This window comes from Cottoperca gobio, chromosome 19, assembly GCF_900634415.1.
Source record: "Cottoperca gobio chromosome 19, fCotGob3.1, whole genome shotgun sequence".
Taxonomy (NCBI): Eukaryota; Metazoa; Chordata; class Actinopteri; order Perciformes; family Bovichtidae; genus Cottoperca; species Cottoperca gobio.
In genome coordinates, this window is record NC_041373.1 from 18058390 (window position 1) to 18081954 (window position 23565).

At 39.3% G+C, this 23565-nt stretch overlaps 3 protein-coding genes across 3 annotated transcripts; 2 read left to right on the top strand and 1 right to left on the bottom strand.

Moving 5' to 3' along the window:
• Positions 1-1227: 1227 nt before the first annotated feature.
• Positions 1228-3333, bottom strand: phf5a (PHD finger protein 5A). The gene is made up of 4 exons (XM_029456522.1): positions 3190-3333; positions 2850-2873; positions 1813-1979; positions 1228-1402 (listed from the first exon to the last, which is right to left on the bottom strand). Exons 1-4 carry the CDS (start codon positions 3239-3241, stop codon positions 1313-1315), a joined length of 333 nt encoding a protein of 110 aa, XP_029312382.1. The 5' UTR covers positions 3242-3333; the 3' UTR covers positions 1228-1312.
• A 399-nt stretch (positions 3334-3732) lies between these two features.
• Positions 3733-12106, top strand: aco2 (aconitase 2, mitochondrial). The gene is made up of 17 exons (XM_029456648.1): positions 3733-3813; positions 5183-5325; positions 5576-5834; positions 5910-6002; positions 6088-6246; positions 6480-6630; positions 6747-6851; positions 7298-7389; positions 7768-7873; positions 7995-8152; positions 8236-8309; positions 8393-8504; positions 8582-8860; positions 9363-9554; positions 9705-9837; positions 10305-10426; positions 10508-12106. The coding sequence occupies exons 1-17, from the start codon at positions 3778-3780 to the stop codon at positions 10637-10639; spliced, it is 2346 nt and encodes a 781-aa protein (XP_029312508.1). The 5' UTR covers positions 3733-3777; the 3' UTR covers positions 10640-12106.
• A 1326-nt stretch (positions 12107-13432) lies between these two features.
• Positions 13433-20162, top strand: csdc2a (cold shock domain containing C2, RNA binding a). Its single transcript, XM_029457152.1, has 4 exons — positions 13433-13597; positions 16971-17311; positions 18041-18163; positions 18405-20162. Exons 2-4 carry the CDS (start codon positions 17124-17126, stop codon positions 18565-18567), a joined length of 474 nt encoding a protein of 157 aa, XP_029313012.1. The 5' UTR covers positions 13433-13597; positions 16971-17123; the 3' UTR covers positions 18568-20162.
• The last annotated feature ends 3403 nt before the right edge of the window (positions 20163-23565 follow it).

The window sequence follows — 23565 nt, forward strand, 5'->3', positions numbered from 1 at the left end:
CGTTGTTTCGAATTCTCCATAACAGGTATAATTTTCATTTCAGTTTTTAGTATTATGTACTTTAATGAATGATAAGTTACTTTTAGTACTTGTTATATGCTTTCTGTTATAGAAAGTGCATCTGCCTTCTATCTGGAACATCTTGTTAACTTTGAGGGGTTGTTTTTAACCTTCCTGGTTCTGTCTTTGTAAAGAAACGTCTCGGCATTTTGAGCGTGGCTACCTTTTGTGTCTTGTATATACAGTATATATAAATAAAGCCTTGTTGAGTCTGTGTTGACTTCTTTCCTCCCAGATGTTTCTTAAGATTGTAGCAGTTCATATAGAACCTAAACGTAGTGAAGTCCGACATTAGCTGAAACTGCTCTTTGCTTTAAACGCGACTGGAATCTGTCAATCAGACGGCATTATGGAAATATGAATACCAGAATGTGTTCATATTTCTACCATAACTGCCACTAAATTATTTATTATTTTAACAAACTTCAGTCCGATCATAACTACCAAATATTCATGAATGGCTCAATTCAGATTATTACAGATTTATAGGAGTTGAGGTTAAACTTCTATAATTTGACTTGCCAACATGTTTGCCGTAAGCATCAACACGACCAAAATGATCAGAACTTTACATTAAAAAGACAAAAATGTCTTTAAAGCACAAGTTAAAACATTTAATCTTAAATATCAAGACATGCAAAGTCTACGTTTAGGCATCGTGGAAACACTGCCACCAGGTGGAGGAAGTTCAGGGAGAAGATTCTGCCGTTAACCTTTACCTGAATCTAAAGTTTATACATCATGTTTTAACTTAATAAATTAAACTCTTGTTCACAATAGTGTATTTTGTTTCCTATATTTATTTAATAACAAAAGCTAAATGTGTTGTCTGTGCAGATAAATATTAAGAATTGCGACAGTTTAATCTGCAAAAGTCAATTTCTTGCATTTCACTGATGAAGTCATCGTTGAGGAATCTTAGTAATGAAATAAAAATAAACTAAATCAATAATAAGTAGATTAATTGCAGATATAAGATGAAAACCTTAAAAGACTAAACCCCACAGGGTGAAGCCTGCAGGAGTCGTAAAGTATCTGTTCCGTTATAAAGAATGTTTAATAACTTAATACAGAACACCGTGAGCGTAGACGGGCTCCTACATGTTTGATGTTGTAAGTCTGGCTGTGAGTGTTTTAACATTTCAAACAGAGAAATGAAGACAGAAATATAAAACAGAGTTTTATTGACAAGTCAAAAAAAAAAAGTTTGCAAAAGCTGGAAAACTAAAACAAGGACTGGGCCGTGGCGTCTTCACCTCTTCTTGAAGCCATACTTCTTCCTTTCATAAAACAGATCCGTTTTTGAGCTGCCCAAGTTCACAATCTTAGGACAGCCGTCTCGCTGTGAAGGAAACACAAAGAGCTCCTTAAAAAACACTTTCCAAGTCAGAGTTAGCCATTAATACAAGTCTCTCTGCCCGGCAAGCTTTATTTATTTATTTTTAAATACATATCCGATAGGAAACTATTTTTCTCTTCTAAAATTGTCTTTTTATTTATTTAATTTGGTTTTCTTCAATTATTCTTATTATTGTTCAATTTTAATTATCTGTTTTTTCGTCTTTTTAAATGTACATAATATGTCTGAATGTATCATACAGTATTATACCACTTGTTAAAAACCACAATAAACAAAGTTTAAATTGTAGGTGCCGTTTAGCTAAATCATAGTCACTAAAGCAAGATAACAAAAATCTCTCAAACATGGCTTGTTGGTCTCTTTTCAGTGACAGATAAAATAAGGACACTCACATCTTTCTCCTGGATGGTGCACTCTTTACAGTAGTAGGCATCAGACACGCCGGGCCCGCCGCAGATGACACAGCGTCCCTGATAGGAGCCGTAGTTACACTCATCACAGATGCGCACCAGCGTGCACGGCCTCACATAGGAATCACAGATGACACATTTACCGTCACCTGAGAGGAGCAGGACGGAGAATTGATTAAAACCAATATATATATATAGGGGCAAATCGATGTGGATTTTTTTTTTTATACAATTGTTGTTTCACACAGCCTCCACCAAAGAAATTAATTAAAAAAACAATGTATAATGACATAATTGTGGAAGCCCCTTCACATATTGCAACATGTGTGGACATATAAGTATGTTGAAAAAGTTCAGGTGCTTTGAGATGCTATGTAATTGCATGTATGATGAATGACAAAATGTTTAATAACAATGTGGAATTGAATGTTTACAAAATAAAAAAAGATTAAAACAAATGCAAAACAAATATGTATAACAGTCAAAGGATTTAAATTGTGAAATAGTTTAGAAAAGGACATTTAAATGTGTAATACACTCAAAGATAATTCACAAATATAAAACTGAGGCATTCATTTTAGTTTGGACATATATATATATATATATATATATATTATTTTATTTTTTTCAGTGTATAAATCTTAATGGAACTGTACAAAATAATGAATGTAAAAGGGGTATGAGTAATAACTAAAGCGTCAGAATTGAGTTTTTTAATATAATATTTTTAATATTTAATATTTAATATATTCATAATATATGAGTTGAAACGACCATAATAAAACCAAAGTAAATATATTAATAAAGAAGGTCAGAATGACTATATTATAGATATGTGTCATTACTTGTATACTACATGAACCTATAATTCTGTAACTCGCTATTGTCTGAATAAACGCAGACCTAACGTTACAGATGCAAAAGACAGCAGACTTCAATAATTACGTTAAGCTTAGAGGAAAACACATGATGGGTAAAACATTTACTTTGTGATATTAATCATTGGAGGAAACACTTACATTTCTCACAAAGTCTCCCGATAGCTGCGGAATAAAAACAAAGCAGAGCCCGTCAGTGTTTGTTCATATCGTCTGGATAGATTACAGCACTCATAAAACTCATTATTAAATACTCTGAATACATATTATGTGACACTAACTATAACTTTAGCCATCCTAGCGAAATGAATTGACGTCCCTAAGCTAACACCATGGCTAACCTTCTTTCAATGAAATCCATGCTGTTACCGTTAGCATGGCAGCTAACGTTATCTCGAGCAAAACAACAATAAAAGACACGTAGCTACGACACAAACAACAGCGTTAGATAACGTGTGAAATAAAATATGTTTAAACATACCAACACCGGCTTGTTTTCTGCAAAATATCAAATCTGGATGATGTTTAGCCATTGTCGGCTAACGTAAGAACGTAAGGCGAGCGGTGGTTTGGATCAACTTCCGCCTCTGACCGGTAAACTTTGTGTGAGGAAGTTGCATTACCGCCACCTAGCGGCTCCAAAGATAAAGGAAAAAAAGGCAACTATTGTGGAAAGTATTTATCTTATAATTTATATTTTTTGCATTTTACTAAAAAAATTACATGATGATGATTTATTTAATAAAAACCGTGGATGTGAAGGAATTATATCTTCGTAAATAAAAAGTAGACTTTTCTTTTTAAATTGTCCTCATCCTTTCAGTTGTATAAAACTCAATCAAATATTGAAATGATATCTTGCATGGGAAAAATTAAATGTCATACTTTATGAAAAGCAAAAGTCATATGAAAGAGAGACTGTTAAATCTAAATTAAAATGACCTTTTGGAAACAATCTGAATACAAATGAAACCCCCCGTAAATATGTTGTCCTTACAGGACCTGCGAGGCAGCGGACTATAAAGCCGTGACGTCACCACCGACCGACACATCTTTGTCAGTGAACAAAATGGCAACGTACTGTCTCACTGTCGCCCGGCTTCAGGTAAGAGATGACAATTGGCTAATTTTACCATAGTTATAAAGCAGTGAGGGATATCACCTGCTATCTTACATTTGATCAATCTTTGTAGGGTTAACCTGACATAATACAAGCTCTAAAAGCCGTTACTGAGGCTAAATAAACGGAGTAACGGTCACAGGTCTAACGGTTGGTCAGGTCACCCTGTCCTGGCTGCTCAACGCATCCAGTGTGCGACAACTAGTTTGGCACTAGCTTAAAAAAACACTGTTACTGTCTCTACATACATTAACTTATTACATATACCACCATACCTTAAATTAACATAGCTAGGTAAGCTTTAGAAATGGAGTTTGGTGATTCATAGCAAGGTTAACCACAAGGTTAGAGCTCCAACAGGCACTCAGGGAGCAGCGTGGAAAAGACTAAACACATATTTGTTAAATTATAGAAACACAGCTTTGTACGTTATTTCATTTTCTCCAAGAGAAGGTAATCGATTCAGTATGATGGAAAGTGAACAGGGTGTGTATCACAGCAGTGTACTGTCAAGATGTTGTGTTGTGTTTACAGCTAATCTAATAATAACCAGGTGCTTAAACTCCTAATATCTAAAGTGAGCTCTAATTCAGGGTTATTCAAGCTCACTTTGATGGGCACATAGAGCTGGCATGATGGAGAAGGATATATACATAATAAACAATCACATGTTGTCTAGTTTATAACATTGTTCTGAATAACTAAAGCTGACATTGTGAAACCCGAGGCTCTACGTTATTACTTTATTATAATATCACATTAGGTTAATAGAAAGTAGATTGACCAGCATACATTTGATTTTACTCGTAGTTAGATTTACAATTGCTGTATTAATTCTTAAATTAGCTCCTTCATTGACTGACGGCAGCTCTTTGCTAGTAGTTACTTGACACCAAAAGTCAACCGATTAATGGTCGTGGGTTCAGCTGCTCGCTCGCAGTTCTTTCACTGAACGACGGCTAATCTTTAACACGCATTGTCTGACAGTTTCTGTCTTCTTTGATAACTTAATTATGAATCTTTTTGAGGAGGGAGTCTACTGAACAGTCTGGCAATACCTTGCTTTAGTACATATTCAAACAGTTACTACAGTTACAGTTTAAGGGTTAAAGCTCAGCTCAAGGGCATCTGAACAGTAGAGTCCAGGAAGTTAACTTGTCTCAGCTGAACGCTGCATATTGTGAATCTAGTCACACACACTGTTTGATAAGCAAAAAATATGAGCTTGAAAGTATCGGCTATCAGCTTGTGTATGCTGGGGAAACAGGTGCAGAAGTCACAACAGTGTGTATGTAGTTCTCATTCTCTGTGATTATGCTCATACTTTGTATGTTTTTGTTGTTGTTGTCTCCAGCTGGCGCTGGGCCATGGCGCACGCCGCCTGCATGTATCGGCAGCTTACAGAGCCAAGGCCAAAGTGTCTATGAGCCGCTTTGAGCCCACTTCCTTCGTCAACTATGAGTGGCTCCAATCCAACGTTGACATTGTGCGATCAAGGTCAGCATTGTCCAAATGTACTCTGTTGTTTGCTGTGGTTCACATCTGTTTCTTCCAAACACTCTTATCTGTGTGTTTGTCCTTCACCAACTATCTTCAGTCAGCCTGACCCACTGTGCGTTATCTGCTGTTACAGCAGCTCAAGTGACTGATAAATAATAATAAAACAAAGGTTTAAGAAATACTAATGAAACTTTTTAAATGTTGCCGCATCCTTCTACGAATAGAATATTTAATTTCTCTTCTCCAGACTCAACCGTCCCCTCACCCTGTCAGAGAAGATCGTTTACGGCCATCTCGATAACCCCGAGAATCAGGAGATCGATCGCGGTCGCACTTACCTGCGGCTGCGTCCCGACCGTGTGGCCATGCAGGACGCCACGGCCCAAATGGCGATGCTCCAGTTCATCAGCAGCGGCCTGCCGACGGTGGCCGTGCCCTCCACCATCCACTGTGACCACCTGATCGAGGCCCAGACCGGAGGAGTTGCGGATCTGGCCCGGGCAAAGGTGAAGGATCTCGCTTAGTTCATCTTTTACTGGTGGAAATGGGCTTCAATATGTTAACATGCATTGTCATCCTAGGAAGTCAACGAGGAGGTCTACAACTTCCTGTCCAGCGCTGGGGCAAAATATGGCGTCGGCTTCTGGAAACCAGGCTCTGGAATCATCCATCAGGTATTATTGCTTAAAGTTTGTAATGCAGTGCCTGGAAATGAGAGAGAATGTAGCATGCTAACGTTCAGGTTTCCTATACAAACAGATCATCCTCGAGAACTACGCCTACCCAGGTGTGATGCTTATCGGCACAGATTCCCACACACCTAACGGCGGCGGGCTTGGTTCCATCTGCATCGGCGTTGGCGGAGCAGACGCTGTCGACGTCATGGCAGGAATCGCCTGGGAGCTCAAGTGTCCCAAGGTTAGCAGAATACACTGTTTTGCACACAGTCTTGTCTGTGATGAGGTTTACATGCACACTGATATTCCACTATTCTAAATATTCATTAATATAAACTGTTGGAAAAACTGAAACTATCCTATTTTGACAACTGTATGTAGTTGTTCCTGTGTTTTCTTTCTCTACATTAGTTGTTTTTCTTTCCACTTCTGAACTTCCGTACCGTTACTAACTCAACAATCTCTACCTCAAAGGTGATTGGTGTGAAGTTGACCGGTACCCTCTCCGGCTGGACGTCTCCTAAGGATGTCATCTTGAAGGTGGCCGGCATCCTGACAGTGAAGGGAGGCACTGGCGCCATCGTAGAATACCACGGTCCAGGAGTGGACTCCATATCCTGCACTGGTCAGTAAAAATAAAGAAGCTTTTGCAGCATGACTTCATTGCATTTTGATATCTTCTTTATTTCGGTTCTCGGCTGTTTGTGCACGTGTGATATTCATCTGGTTTATTGTGTGCAGGGATGGCCACCATTTGCAACATGGGTGCAGAGATTGGAGCCACGACCTCAGTGTTCCCCTACAACCACCGCATGAAGACCTACCTGGAGAAGACTGGACGTGGACGTATGTTGAGGGCTTTAGTCAAATAATAATAATAATTATTATTATTATTATTATTATTATTTAAAAAATATATATAATAAATATAAAGTCAAAAAGACTTGCATTGTAATAATAATAAAATAAAAATGAAGTAATAGAGATAGAAATGTTATAACTCATATTTACAAAAGCTAACTTCAATTTAATAAAGAGAAGAAAAAAAAAAAAAGCAGTAAAGAATAAAAGAAGATTAACAAAACTATGCTATTTCTAAAAGGAAAGGTTAAATTGTTACGCGTTTACTTTCAGTTAATGTTTAAGAACAACTCAGTCTGGTCACCAGAGTCATCGTATGAATACATTAGATTCCACTTTCAAGGATGCAAGTAATCTAGAAGTGTCTTGTGTGTTTATAAATGAAAGTTTGGTGTGTCGCTCGTCTCACAACACTTCTCTTGTTTCTTCAGAGATCGCTGCCCTGGCTGATGAATACGCAGACTTGTTGGTACCAGATGAAGGCTGCGAGTACGACGAGCTCATCGAGCTCAATCTGGACGAGGTCTGACATTTCTTATTTTTTATTATACTTAAAAGTGCAGATCAATGTTGCAGGGGGTGACATGACACAAAGGTCTCTGTCCAGGGATCACTTAACACAGCTTTGGTGATTTTATTAGGTGTAGCCAAGAGGGAGAACCTGACTTTTCCACATTAAATTCAGAATTTGATTTGCATTAGATAATATTTTTATTGCCTGCTAGAAGAAAGCCGTCAGTTTTATACCTCTCTTATTAATGCTGGAACACTGATCTCTACATCTCTAAATACACATTGCACCCTCACAGTTAAACCTTAAGTGAGAGGTTCACTTGACTGCTCCAATTACAGATTTGGGTTTATATGAGAAAGTTAACGGTTGTGTTGCTTCTTTCTCCAGCTGAAGCCTCACATCAACGGACCCTTTACCCCTGACCTGGCTCACCCAGTGTCTAAAATAGGTGCTGTTGCTGAGAAGAACGGCTGGCCGCTGGAGGTTAAAGTTGGTAAGAACTGATGGACAGGCGGCACAGCTTTTAGTCCTACTTCTTCTATTTGCACACAAAATGAACAGCTGTTTATTGTACAGCGACACGCTCTCTGAAATTCCCTCTTTCCCCTCTTTAGGTCTGATCGGCAGCTGTACCAACTCCAGCTACGAGGACATGGGCCGCGCTGCCTCTGTGGCCAAGCAGGCTTTGGATAAAGGCCTGAAGTGCAAAGCTCACTTCACAGTCACCCCTGGCTCCGAGCAGATTCGCGCCACCATCGAAAGAGACGGATACGTGAGTGTTGCGGCAGCGAGATGATTTATCTCGAAGTGGATGTGACAAAGAAAAAGCTCAAATGTTTTTGTGTCTTCCTGTAGTCAAAGATCCTCAGTGATGTTGGAGGTGTGGTCCTGTCCAACGCATGTGGACCCTGCATTGGGCAGTGGGACAGGTAGGTGCTGTGACTTAGTGTCCAAAAAGTTAAATTGGACTTGTGTTGTATTTAAGTTAATATATTGTGTGTTATGCTTTCAGGCAGGATGTGAAAAAGGGGGAGAAGAACACGATCGTCACTTCCTTCAACAGAAACTTCACTGCCAGGAATGATGCCAACCCTGCAACACACGCCTTTGTTACCTCCCCTGAGGTAAAGCCACACCGAATCCACTAGATGTTCAACACTGAAGCTGTTTGTGGCACTAAATGTCTCCTTTTCTCCCTCAGATTGTCACTGCCATGGCAATCGCCGGCACATTGAACTTCGACCCCGAGACGGATTACCTCACAGCCGCCAACGGTGAGAAGTTCATGCTGGAGGCGCCCTACGGAGATGAACTACCCGCCAAGGACTTTGACCCGGGCCAGGACACCTACCAGCACCCTCCTCCAGACGGCTCCAGCATCAAGGTGGACGTCAGCCCTAAAAGCAACCGGCTACAGCTGCTGGAGCCCTTTGACAAATGGAACGGCAGTGATCTCGAGGACATGAACGTCCTCATTAAGGTCAGGTTCTTTTAAAAATGGCAACCCCCCCTGTTTATTCCAAATGTTCTCACTGCGGCTGTGTTGAGAATAGGGGTGGGCGATGTATACTAAATGTATTGCAGCTTTCTCCACGTAGCGAATGACTATCGCGAGCATTGAGTACAAATTGTCATTGCATCGTTTCAAGGCGCCACCATGAGACTCTTTGGCGTCTCGTTTCTCTCGCATGCACAAAAAATAAGTGTTTTTTTCATCTGGAGGGAAGCAGGTCAGAGATGTGAATGATGAGTCAAACTTTAATAATGAAGAATTTTAAAATGATAACAGACCAACTCGGATTCAGATGAGTTTACTGGAATGATCACGCTGGTATGATCCTATGTATCAACGGGTTAAATCAAACACTTAAATATGAAACCTCTATTGTAGCATAGCCTCAAGATATTGACATTATTTATGTCATTTTCCAGCTGTAGTTAAGTATGAAACATTTTTTACTTTCCCTTTTCTGTCTCCCCAGGTGAAAGGCAAATGTACCACAGACCACATCAGTGCTGCTGGACCTTGGCTGAAGTTCCGCGGTCACCTGGATAACATCTCCAACAACATGCTGATCGGTGCGGTCAACAGCGAGAACGAGGCCATCAACAAGCTGAAGAACTACCTGACGGGGGAGTACGGCGGCGTCCCTGATGTGGCCCGTCACTACAAGGTGAGGACTGCAGAGGGGAAACTGTTCACAAAGTGAATGAAAGACTGACAAATAATTAAAGCAAGATGCAGCATAAATATCTACAGCGGGACTCTCCTTACATCGAGTATAAATCTGTCTGACGCCGTTTCCATCCTGTTCTGTGTGCAGGCCAACGGGGTGTCCTGGGTTGTGGTCGGAGACGACAACTACGGCGAGGGCTCCAGCAGAGAGCATGCTGCGCTGGAGCCCAGGCATCTGGGAGGAAGAGCCATCATTGTCAAGAGCTTTGCCAGAATTCACGGTACTGCACAGCAACTGCTCAAGATGGTGGTACTGTCATAAGAAGTCGTAAAGTGAGGTTCGCCCCAAACGCAAAGCTTTTGCAATTGCATACAAAGTCGATGCATTGACGCAAATTTGCACCGGGCGATGTGAATGATGCGAAATGTAACTGTTTTGAAATTGGGAAATGTATTATGAGTGTTGCTGGAGCAGCTGATCGAGCCAAACTCCATTCAGAAAACAAGCATTTTAAAAGCTGTTTGCTTGTCGTCTTGCGGACAGACCTGACGAAGCATGAAATCAGACTTTTTACAAATCGGCCTCACTGATTTAGTTATTTCTGCATTCTTTTGATCCATTTATTGCAATTAAATGACAGCAAAATGTTATGTTACCATTGTGCTAAACCAGATTCGTTAAAAGATCAACACAGCATTACGCCTCACATTCACTCAATTAACAAACATGTCTCCTTCCTGTTCTCAGAAACTAACTTGAAGAAGCAGGGTATGCTGCCGCTGACCTTCAGCAACCCATCAGACTACGACAAGATCTGCCCCGATGACAAGATCTCCATCAGAGGACTCCAAACCCTCACTCCAGGAAAGGTAAGAAGGCATTAGAGACGAGAACCTTTCTACAGCTGTGCATGAAAAGCGACTGTAATGAAAACCTCTCGTTCTCTGCAGCCTCTCACCGCCGTCGTGAAGCACGGCGACGGCAGCGAGGACACCCTGGTGATGCTCCACAGCTTTAACCAGACGCAGATCGAATGGTTCCAGGCCGGCTCCGCCCTCAACAGGATGAAGGAGCTGCAGTGAGCAAAGAGGAGCGAGGAACAAACGTGTGGAGGAGTGAGGAGGATTCTTTTCAGGGGAGGGGGGGGGGGAACAGGGTGGTGAGGATGTGGAGGGTGAACAATGTAGACGCTGTTAATGATTGCTCCATCAGCTGCATCAGAAAACACAGTTTGGACTTCAGAAATGTGTCGGTAAAGCTCAACGAGTTAAATTAGTTCAGACGTGCCATGCTGATGTTGTTGATGGGACAAGAGCAACTGCTCTGCGTTCTGGAAGCTGCCTGTTCGCTGCTATGTTTTAAAGTCAAACTACGGTTTGAAATCGGAGTCTGTTGTAAAAATAAGCTTGGACACGCACTCTGACACGCTAAGCTTTGACCCAAACGGTGACATAATATTTTTGCAGGTGGAAGCCACTTCACACTGGAGCTCAGCCCGCCAATCACACACTTGTTTGAGGATTTTGTTGCACACACTGCATGAAAATAATCAGCTTTAGTCTATGATTGTCATTCAACCTGCACCGGTGTTGTTTACTCTCCTACCTTGAGCTGTTAAAACACTGCTGCACCGCTGGGTCCATTTACTTGTTTATTGTAGTTGCAACGACCTCATGGATCCAAAAAGGAACTTGTGAGTTCATTTATTTTCTGTGTGCCCCCTAGTGGCCCAGAGGCGATACTACAGTGTCAACAAGGCAGCGTAAAGCACATTTTATTTAAATAGGCAGTTTTGAAAGCAGCACCTAGTGACGCTGCTGCTCTGGGAAACGTAGTGCTGGGGCAGCTTGAGAGAAAGTGGATTCAACATAAAAGTAAATGAGTAATTTGAACATGACGGATTGATTACTGTTAATCTAACTGAGCATTAAGAGGTCAGTTTTTGTATCCACGTCTTTTAGCAAAGTATGTTTTTATTCATCACGGTACAAAAGGTTAAAGAAAGGCTTGTTTGCTTTACTACTGTGTAAGAAGAAACTTCTTCTTCCCTGACTCATCTTTAAACTGCACTCCTGTTCAATCCTTAAGGTCAAAAGTATGCTCTGCTTGTTTATTTATATTTTTCTGCAAACGGTTCTGATCCTGTGTGCCATAAACGTAAACTTCTTTATACTTCACGCACAAGTTCAACATGGACCTGTGCGTGAACTTCACACCTGTGTTTTCAGTGCCCTCTTTTGCCGGGTAATGTTACTTTTACCTCAACAAAAATAAAACTGAATTGAAAAGGTAACTGTACTGTCAATTTTAGAAGAATTTGGAGACTCATAACTCCAGATTATTGTAATTTTCTTTGATTCCCTTTACGGTCGCTGCAAACTAAATGCATCGAGGTTAATCAGATGAAGGGTAAAACCACTCTTCTCAATCTGTGATGTCTGATCAATGTATATTTAAGTGTTGTGCTGTTTTCTCCCAGATTATCTTTTCTGTATTACAGAAATGCCAAATGGGTTGTAAAATAAAAAATCACAGATCTCATTTATTTACATCGGCTCCAGTGATTTGTCTACGGTTGTTGTTGTTGGTATTTGTAGAAATGTTGAACTGATCCATTGTTGATTGTTCAGACGTTTACTGAAAGTATAACTCTTATTCTCACAACTCCAAAACACAGAAAAAGGGAAAAATCCCACATATTTTATGAAAACGCTGCATAAATGCTGTAATACCAGTTCACAAAAAAGGTTAAACTGAATAATTAAGATCTACTTTGCCTCTACAGAGGAGGACAGTTTCTGATTTCTAAAATCCTGCATCGAGGAGACACTTCATGTGAGTTGGTTAAATGTTTAACTAACATATCACCATGAAACATTCCCAGTTTGTTACTTAGATTACGTGCCTGTAGTGTCTAGAGAACGAGAGTTATTGTTGTTTTTCTTTCTCGTTCTTTGTAGTTTGACTCGTCTAGAGGGAAGCCTTGATTTGCTTTGAATATAACCTACAACCAGGTCACAGGCTGAATACATAAAGTTACATGTGGGTGCAAATGCCCAAAAGCCTTGTACCTGATTGCACCGCTACCACTAATAAACTGCATCCGAAAGTCTAAAGAGCATTCAAGCTGCATATTTCTACACATTGTATTATCATGATCCAAAGTGTCAGTTTACAAATGATGTCATCCCTCCATAATAAGACACTTGTCTCCTCCTCTCATCCAATCTGGGCAGGAAACAATGTCCGGAGCTCTTTCAGACCAAGTGGTTATTCTGAAATGTCCCGGAAACTATTAATAGGGAGGAACTTCTAGTTTCCACTTGTAGAAGAAAAAGGGAAAAGAAATGGATAACATTATGCATAACGAGAATACTAGCCATGTAACGTACCATAGAACATGTGCAATACAGGAGCCGTAGACTTTAGTAGACTTTGTAGAGTTAAATAAACCCTCCAGATGTGTTTTAAAGATGTGTTAGTTGGTAGCATTAGTGAAAGGTATTATATATATTTTTTATTATAATCAAAAAATATAAATATACTTAAAAATAAGAAATTATATTGATATATGTTTTTATTGAAAAAAAAAAAGCGTTACTTGTAGCATGAGTAGATTTAAATGTAAATGTTCCAGAACATTCAGCATACAGCTAAAGTAAATCAATTAAGATCCATTTAACATCTACTTAAATCTCACTGATTTAAAAATAAAAAGCATTAAGAAACGTCTCCATCCACGAGGAGAACAAAGAGTTGACTGTGGGTGAAGCCCGCTGTTGTTTTTAGCCTCCCCCCCCCCCCTCTCCATCTCTGCCTCCTTTTCATTTGCTGCTCTTTCATCCCGCCTGTGTGTGTGTGTGTGTGTGTGTGTGTGTGTGTGTGTGTGCGCGCCGCATCCATACCAGGACCCTCTCACTTATTCTCCACATGTCTCCGCAGCTTTCACCGGATTTCATGACATCATTGAGCTGGTACCAGCTCCAACACACGGGGCTGTAGTGTGGTGTGTGACTGCGGCTCCTCGGCGCTTCTTTACGGTAAGTAGTCGTTGAATCGATTTGGTTTGTGGGTGATTTGTAGCGTTTACACATCCGAGTCCTTTTATTCTCTGCGTCGGGCTGAGACAGCGTCGCCGCACGGCAGTGTTGTGATAGAAAGCATTTACTAGAGCACCATCACCATCTTTTTGTGTGTGGTTTTATATGCAAAGACACATTTTGGTGTCACATTTTGTGTTAGCATCTTCTCTCCTTGTTCTTGTCTGAAGCTGCCACAGTATGAGAATGTTCTGGAAACAACCCGCCTGCAGGGCTTTTATTTTGAAATGAATTATTAAGGCTCTGCCAGCCTTCACTTTCAAACACATAAAACCAAAAAACTGGGTATTTGTCCTATAAAAAAAGGCTGATTTAAAGTTAAAAGACAGGCTCCGTGTCTGTGTGTGTGTGTGTGTGTGTGTGTGTGTGTGTGTGACGTGCTTCCCATACTGATGCAGAGGAGTACAGGCAGCCACAGTGCCCTGGTTTCACAGGGAGGTGCTTTTGGCCTTTTGTCTGTCTTTACAAAGCTCCTCCAGTTCTCTTCCGGCTCTGCAGACTCTTTAAAAAAGAAGTCCATTTGCTGGCCTACGCTGGCCTCTAATAAGATCTCCCATGACACAAGTTGCTGAATTATTTAAGTGTCATATTTATGCAGTTATAGTGTCTCCCCTGTGCCACCATGATGGCAAATGTGTGTGTTCATCATTACCACATCCAACATGATACCATAAGGATAAAAGCCCCACTCATTATCAGCCATCTGCAGAATCTGTCTGCTAATTTAGTTTATAAACTGGAAAGACTAATGCTGATGCAGGTGACCTTTGAACTATTTGGACAGAAGCCAACCTGAACCTCAGTAATTGAGACGTCCACAACCAAGGCATTCAAAATGCAAACCTTAAACCAAGACTTCACCCTAAAATGTCATGAGTTACGTTATGGGGACTTGCATTTTGTCCCCAAAAGAAAAGCGAGTCCCCACAATGTATGTAAACAGACACACACACACTCAGAGACAAGTAAAGGATTGTTGCTGTCGATTTAACTTATCTCTGCAGACATGTTTGTGCAACTTAAACTCCAGTCTGCATTGATGATATGAAGTGTGTAGCCTATATATGAACTTGTTAAACTCCGCCTCCAACCTGCGACCCCGCCGTCCATCAGAAAAAACAGCTACCATCAAACAAACTGCTATATTTAGACTGACAGTGAGAGAAGCAGAGTGTGATGTTGAATGGATCCTGTGGGATTCACTCTGACACACACTGAATTCATCAGTCTTTGGCAAACATTCAGCCTGCAGATGTGACTTCAATACTAACATTCACGGGAGAGGTGGCGGCTCATAAACCCCAATAACATACCCGCTTACGTCAGGTTTCAGTGTTAACTTCTGCAGAACAATGCCCTGAAGCCTTTTGTGTCTTAAGTGAGTGACGGGCCAGCTAATGATGCACACATCACAGCTCCCATTTACAACGTGATAATTGGGTTTGTGTCACGATGACGGAGCTCAATCGTCCAAAAATTGCAGCTTGTTGTTTTTAATACTCACTGCAAACAGCGATCCTGTAATGGATGTCAGTCTTTTGCAAGTGGGGATTTTAATATAATAAAGTGTGATGAGCCGAGCCGAGGCCCTCCGGGGCAGGATTGTTATTTACATCATCTTGGGACCTTTACAAAGGAAGCAAGTTCACAGTCTGGATCTGGGAAATCTAATTGCTTTGTTAAAACCTCATTTTTCTCACGGCAGCTTCCAGCTGTTTTTTTTATTTATTTCTACAACCTAAGAAACATTCACTCTGAAACACTTCTACACCGGTGGAAATCAGATATGTGTTACTGCCAGAGCCAATGTCTGTGTCTATTTGTGATGAATTGTTCTTAAAGTATAAAATACAGCTATAATGGAGTCTGTCTGGAAACCTTTAACCCTTTTTCCTCATTTTTAAAAAGTTGCTCTGCATCAAAGGACTGCCATAAAATTATATTTTAATATTATTTTCCACTTCAAACTTTAAAACAACTTCAATCCTGATCATAAATACTAAATATTCAATCATTTTCAGAATTTTAACCCTTAAGATACCGGTTAAATGTTATGTTTTTATGAAAAAAGACACAAAAATGTAAATACTTTTTCTATACTATATTCTACTACTACACAGTTTATTATACACTTATTATAGGAACTGAGGTTACACTTGCACTTACACACCCGTGCCAAAATATGCATTAAACAGACACAAATCCATTGTTTCGGACGCATTGAGGAAGTGCCTCAAAGGACCAAAATGTGAAACGGTCAGAGGACTATATATAGGCAATAATATCTTTAAATGTGTAATCGTACCATTATATTATCTGTTCATTATAAGTGTGCTACTTCAGCTTTCAATAATCCAATAGGATTGTTAATGGTTTATTTATCTTAAGAAGTAGGAGATTTGTCTGAACTCCTAAAGGAGCATTAATCCTTCTGTTTATCTGAAATGTTCAAAATCACCATATTTTGATATTTTAGTGGAACGCCATCTATAAATTGACCGTGTTGGAAAGATGTTGATATCCAAACCTCATAGTATTCACTAAACCTTCAGCTGCAGCAACAGTGTGGTAGCTTTAAGGATCCATGACTCATGTTCCAGTATATTAATGTACTTATCTCTTTGAGTTACTGCAGGCTAGTGTGTAATAATAAGTCCGGACAGGCACTAATAAATCACTGTTTTTAGTAGTAGAAGTAGTAATTTATTTAGGTCCCCATTGACTCTTTTCCATACAGTTAGGAAGCAAATTATTTTGTGCTTTGTCCATCATCTGTGCAGCCTTAGGTTTAAAGCAGGCACGTTAATAAATAATGCCTTATTGGTTTTTAATAATCTCTTCTGTGGCAAAAAAATCAGAATCAGAATTTGGTTTATTGCTACTAGGTTTTCATATACAAGGAATTTGCTTTGGTGTATTGGTGCATACACAAACACAGTAAGAGTCATTAAAATGGAAATATTAGAGAAAGTATTGCAAAAAATAAATATAGAAAATATTATAAAATCAAAAATGTGTGAATGAAACATAAATATACAAACAATTATAATAATATAATATGACATTAAAGTGTTACATTTGTAAAATATGTACAGTATATCTGAATTAAATTGATTAATGTTGGTTTTGTATGTATTTCACCCCTAGGTCATGTATGATAAGAGAACAATACACTCTTTAGTTTTACATAATATTGTATTTAAAAAAAACATTTATTAGAGGTTTCCAACATAATTCATCAACTTCACTGCAGTTTTTGCATTTCTTTGTCTTGGTCAACCTCTGATGATGAATCTTTGCTCCTTCTTTGCAGGGTATTGTTGCACCACTCCTCCGCCCATAAGAAAGTCTCCCACCCTCACACACACTCTTGCCATGCAGGAGGTGTAACCCTCCTTCCTCTTCCTTGTGCACCATCGGAGGAGACAGAAAACAGAAAGATAAATAAATCCAGTATCCAATCAAGATGTCCGACCCTGGTGCCTCCTCGCCGACAGACCACCCGCTGCCACTCACCTCCCCCCGAACCCCCCTGCAGTTCTCCTTCCCCTTCATGAGGGAGGGCAGTCGGGTTTGGGAGAGGGAGAGGAAACCGCCGCAGCCGAGAGAGCTGCCCAGCCCACTGCCCACCAAACGCACCCGCACATACTCAGCGTGAGTACAAGCAGCCTGCTCTCCTGAAAGTTACGATACCAGACAACGAAACTGCATCGTTAGTTTAAGGGAAACATATTTTCTCTCAGATTGCGTTTGTTTTTGACGTATCACAAATATTTTCCTAAGAAATATTCACTCAGGAGACCACTCGTGTGAAAAGAAAAGTCAACATTGACTTATTTTCACTTACGTATAAAAGTTAAGTACGTTGTGATGTAAGTTAAGTACGTTATATATGTGACGTAAGTTAAGTACGTTACATATATGATGTGAGTTAAATACGTTACATATATGACGTAAGTTAAGTACGTTATATATGTGACGTAAGTTAAATACGTTACATATATGACGTAAGTTAAATACGTTACATATATGTGACGTAAGTTAAGTACGTACATATGTGACGTAAGTTAAGTACGTACATATGTGACGTAAGTTAAGTTAATACGTTACATATGTGACGTAAATTCAGTACGCTACATATATAATGTAAGTTAAGTATGTACATAAGTGACATAAGTTAAGTATGTTATATTTTAACTAAAATTAAAGTTATTTAATTTAAAGTAAATTAAGCTATGCAACAAACATACTTATTTTAACCCAAAACATGATCTTTCATTAAACCTAACTAAATAGTTTTGTTTCAATTTACAACAACCTTAAAAACAATGATTTAAAAAAGGTAATTATTCATCATGTCTTATTGTCTCTCTTTCTCTGCAGGACAGTGCGAGCCAAGTCAGGTCCAGTGTTCAAAGGGATGTGTAAAAACTTCTCCAGGTCTCAGGGTCATGGATTCATCAAACCCTCTCACGGAGGAGAGGACATCTTCGTCCACATCTCTGAGTGAGTCAAATATTTAAGTTTTAGTTTTTTTATGACACTAAATGGTTTTGTGGAAGTTGTGTAGGTCTATATGGAGAATGCAATAATTTCACTCATAGAGCAGTGTATTTAACATATGACATTTGTTCCACCACTTGATGCGTGATTTACCATGTAATCAAGTTGCATTATGGGGAGTGTAGAATCCAGTGTTTTCTGGAGCTCCCATGAAAGAATTAACACTTGTGTGTTTCCTGCACAGCATTGATGGAGAGTATGTGCCTATGGAGGGGGACGAAGTCACGTACAAGGTGTGCCCCATCCCTCCCAAGAACCAGAAGATCCAGGCGGTGGAGGTGGTGCTGACCCAACTGAACCCAGTCACCAAGCACGAGACCTGGTCAGGTCAGATCATCAGCTCCTAGACCAGCGCTCCAGGCTGCAAGGCTGCAAAGGAAACAGGGGAATATGGAGTTAGTGTTAGCTTTTATGTTTTTTTGAAGAGGGAATCGGAACGTGCCGCGGAGTTCTGCCTGAAGTGTCTCGGTTATTGAATGGTGTTGGTTTGAGTTTGAGGTCAGGGCTGGAAATGAAGCTTTGAATGTATATGTTTGAATGTTTTCCTTTGACGGTCATCATTAGGGTTTAAAAGTTAAGGCATCAGGGTTTTTACTTTGACCTAAGGATTATATTTTAGTAAATCAGTGGTTGTAGAGAAGCGACGTCTTAAATGAGGCTAAAGAGGCTGAATCACATTTCGAGCAGATTTGACCCAGTTCAGCTGTATTCACGCTGCACACTACAGACAGGACGGTTGAAGTGTCAAGGGACCGGCTCCATGTAGTTCTGAATTTCACCAACTGATGTAAATTACATGCCAACACTGCCAAAAGTCATGTGACAAACATCTGATTGAAAAATGCACCATAAGCCATATTGTGTCTTGTGTTTACAAAGACGGATGGAGACGACTGCCTTCGGAAGACAAACATTTCAAGGTGGTTTGAGGTTCCGAGTGCAGCGGAAATGGAAACAATCAATGCACTTACTGGAAAGTATCTTTGACAAAAATCCAAATAGCTCTTAATGCATTTTGGCCTCTAGAGCTGCGATAAGCTCTATAAATAAGGAATTATTTTCCTTCTTAATATTGTAGCGCTACTGTATTTTGTCTACTTGGCAAGTGTAGAAATCCAGTGTTATTGTAGCCAGCTCCTATGACGGTCTTAAGCTTTGGTGGTAGAGGCAGTAGCTTGCCACTGGGACACCAGGCCAGAGGGGTTTTTGGTTGGGGGAAGGAAACAGGAGAGGGAGGAAGGTCAGGGAACGGGCGGAGGATGGAGTGATTATCTGTGCACGGCTTGATTTGAAAATGTCACAAAGCATGTGTAATCAGCAAGACCATGAGTAAAGTCAGAAGTCAAAACATAAGCAGATAAAGGAAAATAAAGAATCACCACGTTAGAGCTGAAAGAGATGAACTGTACATTTTTAGGTGGGAACATGGGAGTAAGTTTCATACGACTGTGAGGAGAGAAAAGCAGTAAAAGCTTCCCGATGTAAGTTTAAAAAGACTTTATTTATTGACTTATTTATTTTCATTTGTAACTATAAGACTATCAGGTGTTTGGTAATTAAAAAGCTGCATTTATAAGTATTTGTGCAAATGTAAGCCTATGTGAATACACTGCACACTCTAATGATTCTACCCTGTTAATATCCCTTTGCAACTTTCCGAACACAAGTTTCTAATTTCTTCTTTGTCTAACTTTTAATAACCACGTGATGTTGGAAATAACAAGCAGTTTTGTGGTTCTGGAAATCGGCATGTTCTGTCCTGTACTTTTATATTAAATGTGTTGATTCATCATGAATGTGACTTAACATCATCGTAACTGCATCTTTTAGTTTTGTTTACTGCGAGAGAAACACGTTTGATTGTGTTCGCAAGCACTTTTGTTTTTGTCAAATCACTGTGACGTTAAGTTAAACTTTGAATAAAACTTCTGTATTCACAGAACTGTGTGGAAATATTATTTGGATGATATCAAAGACTCTTTTAGACGTTCTGGTCTTCACTGGCACGGAGTCTTCGGAGTGACATAAAAAAGAATAAATAAAAGAATAAATGTGGAAATATAAAAAGGAACATGTAAAAATAAATAAATGTGGATATATAAAGATGAATAACAAAATATAAAAGAATAAATATAAGCATTTTCATTTATTCCCTTTGCTAGCAAAAGAAATAAGGAAAATAAAGGGATAAAAATAAATGACATAAAATTACAAAACAGAAAAAGATAAGCAAATATAAATATACTAATAAATGAAAATGCTTATTCTTTCATATTTTATATTTGTCATTATATATACAAATGTATTAATTATCTTTTTATTTCTCTTTATATTTATTTTTATTTCTCGTTATATTTCAAATGTTTTATTTATTTACTGTTTTATTTATTTATTCCATTTCTCTTTAAGCCTCCACATCTTTTTAAAATTTAAATTGCTCTTAATTCTTCCACATTCATTTTCTTATTCTCCAGATTTATTACTTTTTATGGCGCTCCGATGACTCCACACTTTGGTGTCTGTACAAAGTGGAACAACTAGGACGGTTATTTTGAGAGCCCTCTTTGACAAAGTTTTTGCTTTGATGTGAACTTTGCCTCCGTGTCTCAGACAGCTGTTTGGGATCTTAGGAAATGTTCATTTGGTTTATTTTTTTCTTTGGCACAGACTATGTTGTGTCCATGTGGTGGGACAACAACACATGAATCACTGGACAAATATAATGTGTAAAAAGTACAAATGCACATACAAAATAATTCAAGTTTTTACTTTAGAAGAAACCAGACCTGGCAACCCTGACACAGCAGACTGGATATCTACTTATATCAAAGGCAGAGTTGAAGATAGTTTTCAGAGAATTTACATAATTAAAAGCAGCAATACCACACTGTGAAAACCCCCCATTAGTAAAGTATGTCATAAACAAATCATGATAAACTCTTTGTATACTATGTAAAAAAAAGTAGCTTAGTATGTGAAAAAATGTATAATCATATTATAGTCTGTAAAAAAAGTCATAGTATATATTAAAGAAATATAATAAATGTCTTAATATAGTATACCATAAAGAAGGCATAAGAAAGTCTTAGCATAGTATATTAAAAATTATAATAAATGTCTTAATATAGTATACCATAAAGAAGGCATAAGAAAGTCATAGTGCAGTATGTCATACAAATGACCCAGAATGCACCTGTGAAACTCCTGCTCTGACCCGACACCCTAAAGCTGATTATGTTCCAGGTGTAAAGACAAATCAATACAACAGACAATGACAGTAAAACAAATGAAGAAAACAAATGCAACGATAAACATAATGAGGCAGAGAAGACGGGACTTTGGTCGTATTGAAACAGAATGTTTGTTTAGTTTTCAATCATTTCTTTATTGACCCATTATATCTGCAGATTGCAGATCTCATCGGAGCACGACAGCTTCTGATTTCTGAAAATCAGCTCCTCCTCGCTGCTGGTATCACCTGAGTATATTCATATCACACTGTAATCATACTGAATGAGATCTGCAAGATACAATGCATTAATGAAGTGTTCCTGATGTTAAAGATTAAGCAGCGTGCAGGCTCAGCTGAACTGGTTTAATACAGAGAAGCAGTCGTGAACTATTGGCTTCATTTTATTTTCTATGATGAAATAATAAAACAAAAAACACAAAAGTCATAAAAAAGTCAAAGTATTAGTAAAAAAAATCATTTTTAAGAAGCACAAGTTTTATTGATTTGTTTGTTATATTGTTTTCTTCATCACAAAGCATCACTTACAATTACAATGCAGAAATCCTGAATATGAAGCACACACACACACACACACACACACACACACACACACACACACACAAACTTTTATTGCCAGGTTCACGTTGGTTCCTTCGGTGTGACAGTAATAGAGCATTTGTGTCGTGGTGGAAGCATGGGAAATCTGGTAGTGTGTGTGTGTGTGTGTGTGTGTGCCAGTGTGTGTGTAAGAGACACACACTGGCACACACACACACACACAATAAACGGGGGGTGTAGATATCTTTTGATTGTTCAAATTAATGAGCTGATAATAAATCCCTGTCATTCAATTGTGTGTGTGTGTGTGTGTGTGTGTGTGTGTGTGTGTGTGTGTGTGTGTGTGTGTGTGTGTGTGTGGTGTGTGTGTGTGTGTAACCTGATCGTGAAGAGATTCATTAAGATGAAGAGTTAGTACTAATTGAGTTAAAAATAATTGGCTGCAGGATTAATTAACTTAATTCAGTCTCCCCCGGTGACTGTACTGCAGGGTGTGGATGTGCGTATATGTGGAAGAGATAAACAGAGCCTCTGAACTGAATCACAGAGGTGTGTGTGTGTGTGTGTGTGTGTGTGTGTGTGTGTGTGTGTGTGTGGTTTTACAGCACGTTATCTGGGATGAGTTTATGGCCCGACCAACCTTTGCTCTTCTCGTTTCACTCCTTGATTTCCTTTCCCTGGACTGTCTTTCAGAAATTTACAAGCTGTGTGTCTGTGTTTGATGTCTGACACATACAGTGAACACACACACACACACATATACACACACACACACACACACACACACACACACACACACACAAAAACTGCCTCCGCCAACCAGTGAAGTTGTCTAACATGTCATCACTTCATAATTTTACTCTATAAGACATTTGTGTGGAGTTGTGAGGACCTTTGACCTTTGTCCACCAAATTCTAATCAGTTCTTCCCTGTGCCAAATTTTAAGAAATTCCCTCCAGGTGTTCTTGGATGGGACGGACAACCCGAAAACAGGTAAACAGCGTAGACCGGCCATCGATGACAGTGATTCTGATTAAACCAGATTAATCAGCTGTTGCTTTAGGATTCGCTTGAATGTTTTGGGGTTGCGTCCCACTGGAAGAGCCGCAAAGAGTTACCAAAGAAACTGGGAGATCTTATCCTTGAAAAGTACCAATCAGGAGAGGGATTTAAAGAGTATCGAGTGCATTACATGCACCGTGGAGCACTGTCAAAAACCAGAAGGGCTATCAGAGAGCGCTGACCTCCAAGGCCATTTCCGTAAGGGAAAAATAATGTGTGTTTGCGCCCCGTGATTCAGATCCAGTCCAACATTTTACAGGTTCTTCCTTGGCCCATGCTTCACTCTACAACAAGGTTCCATGAAAATTGGGGCAGCGCTTCTTCCGTAATGCTGCTGACAAACACAAACTAACCGGACCGCATGGTGACCTTCTTGGTGGAGGTAATGACCTAAAGAGAGCTGTACAAAGGAGGTTGAAGAAGGTTGAACTTGTTTGCAAAGAAGAGTGGGAACAAATACCAAAGTCTAGATTCATTTACAAAGACCTGCTG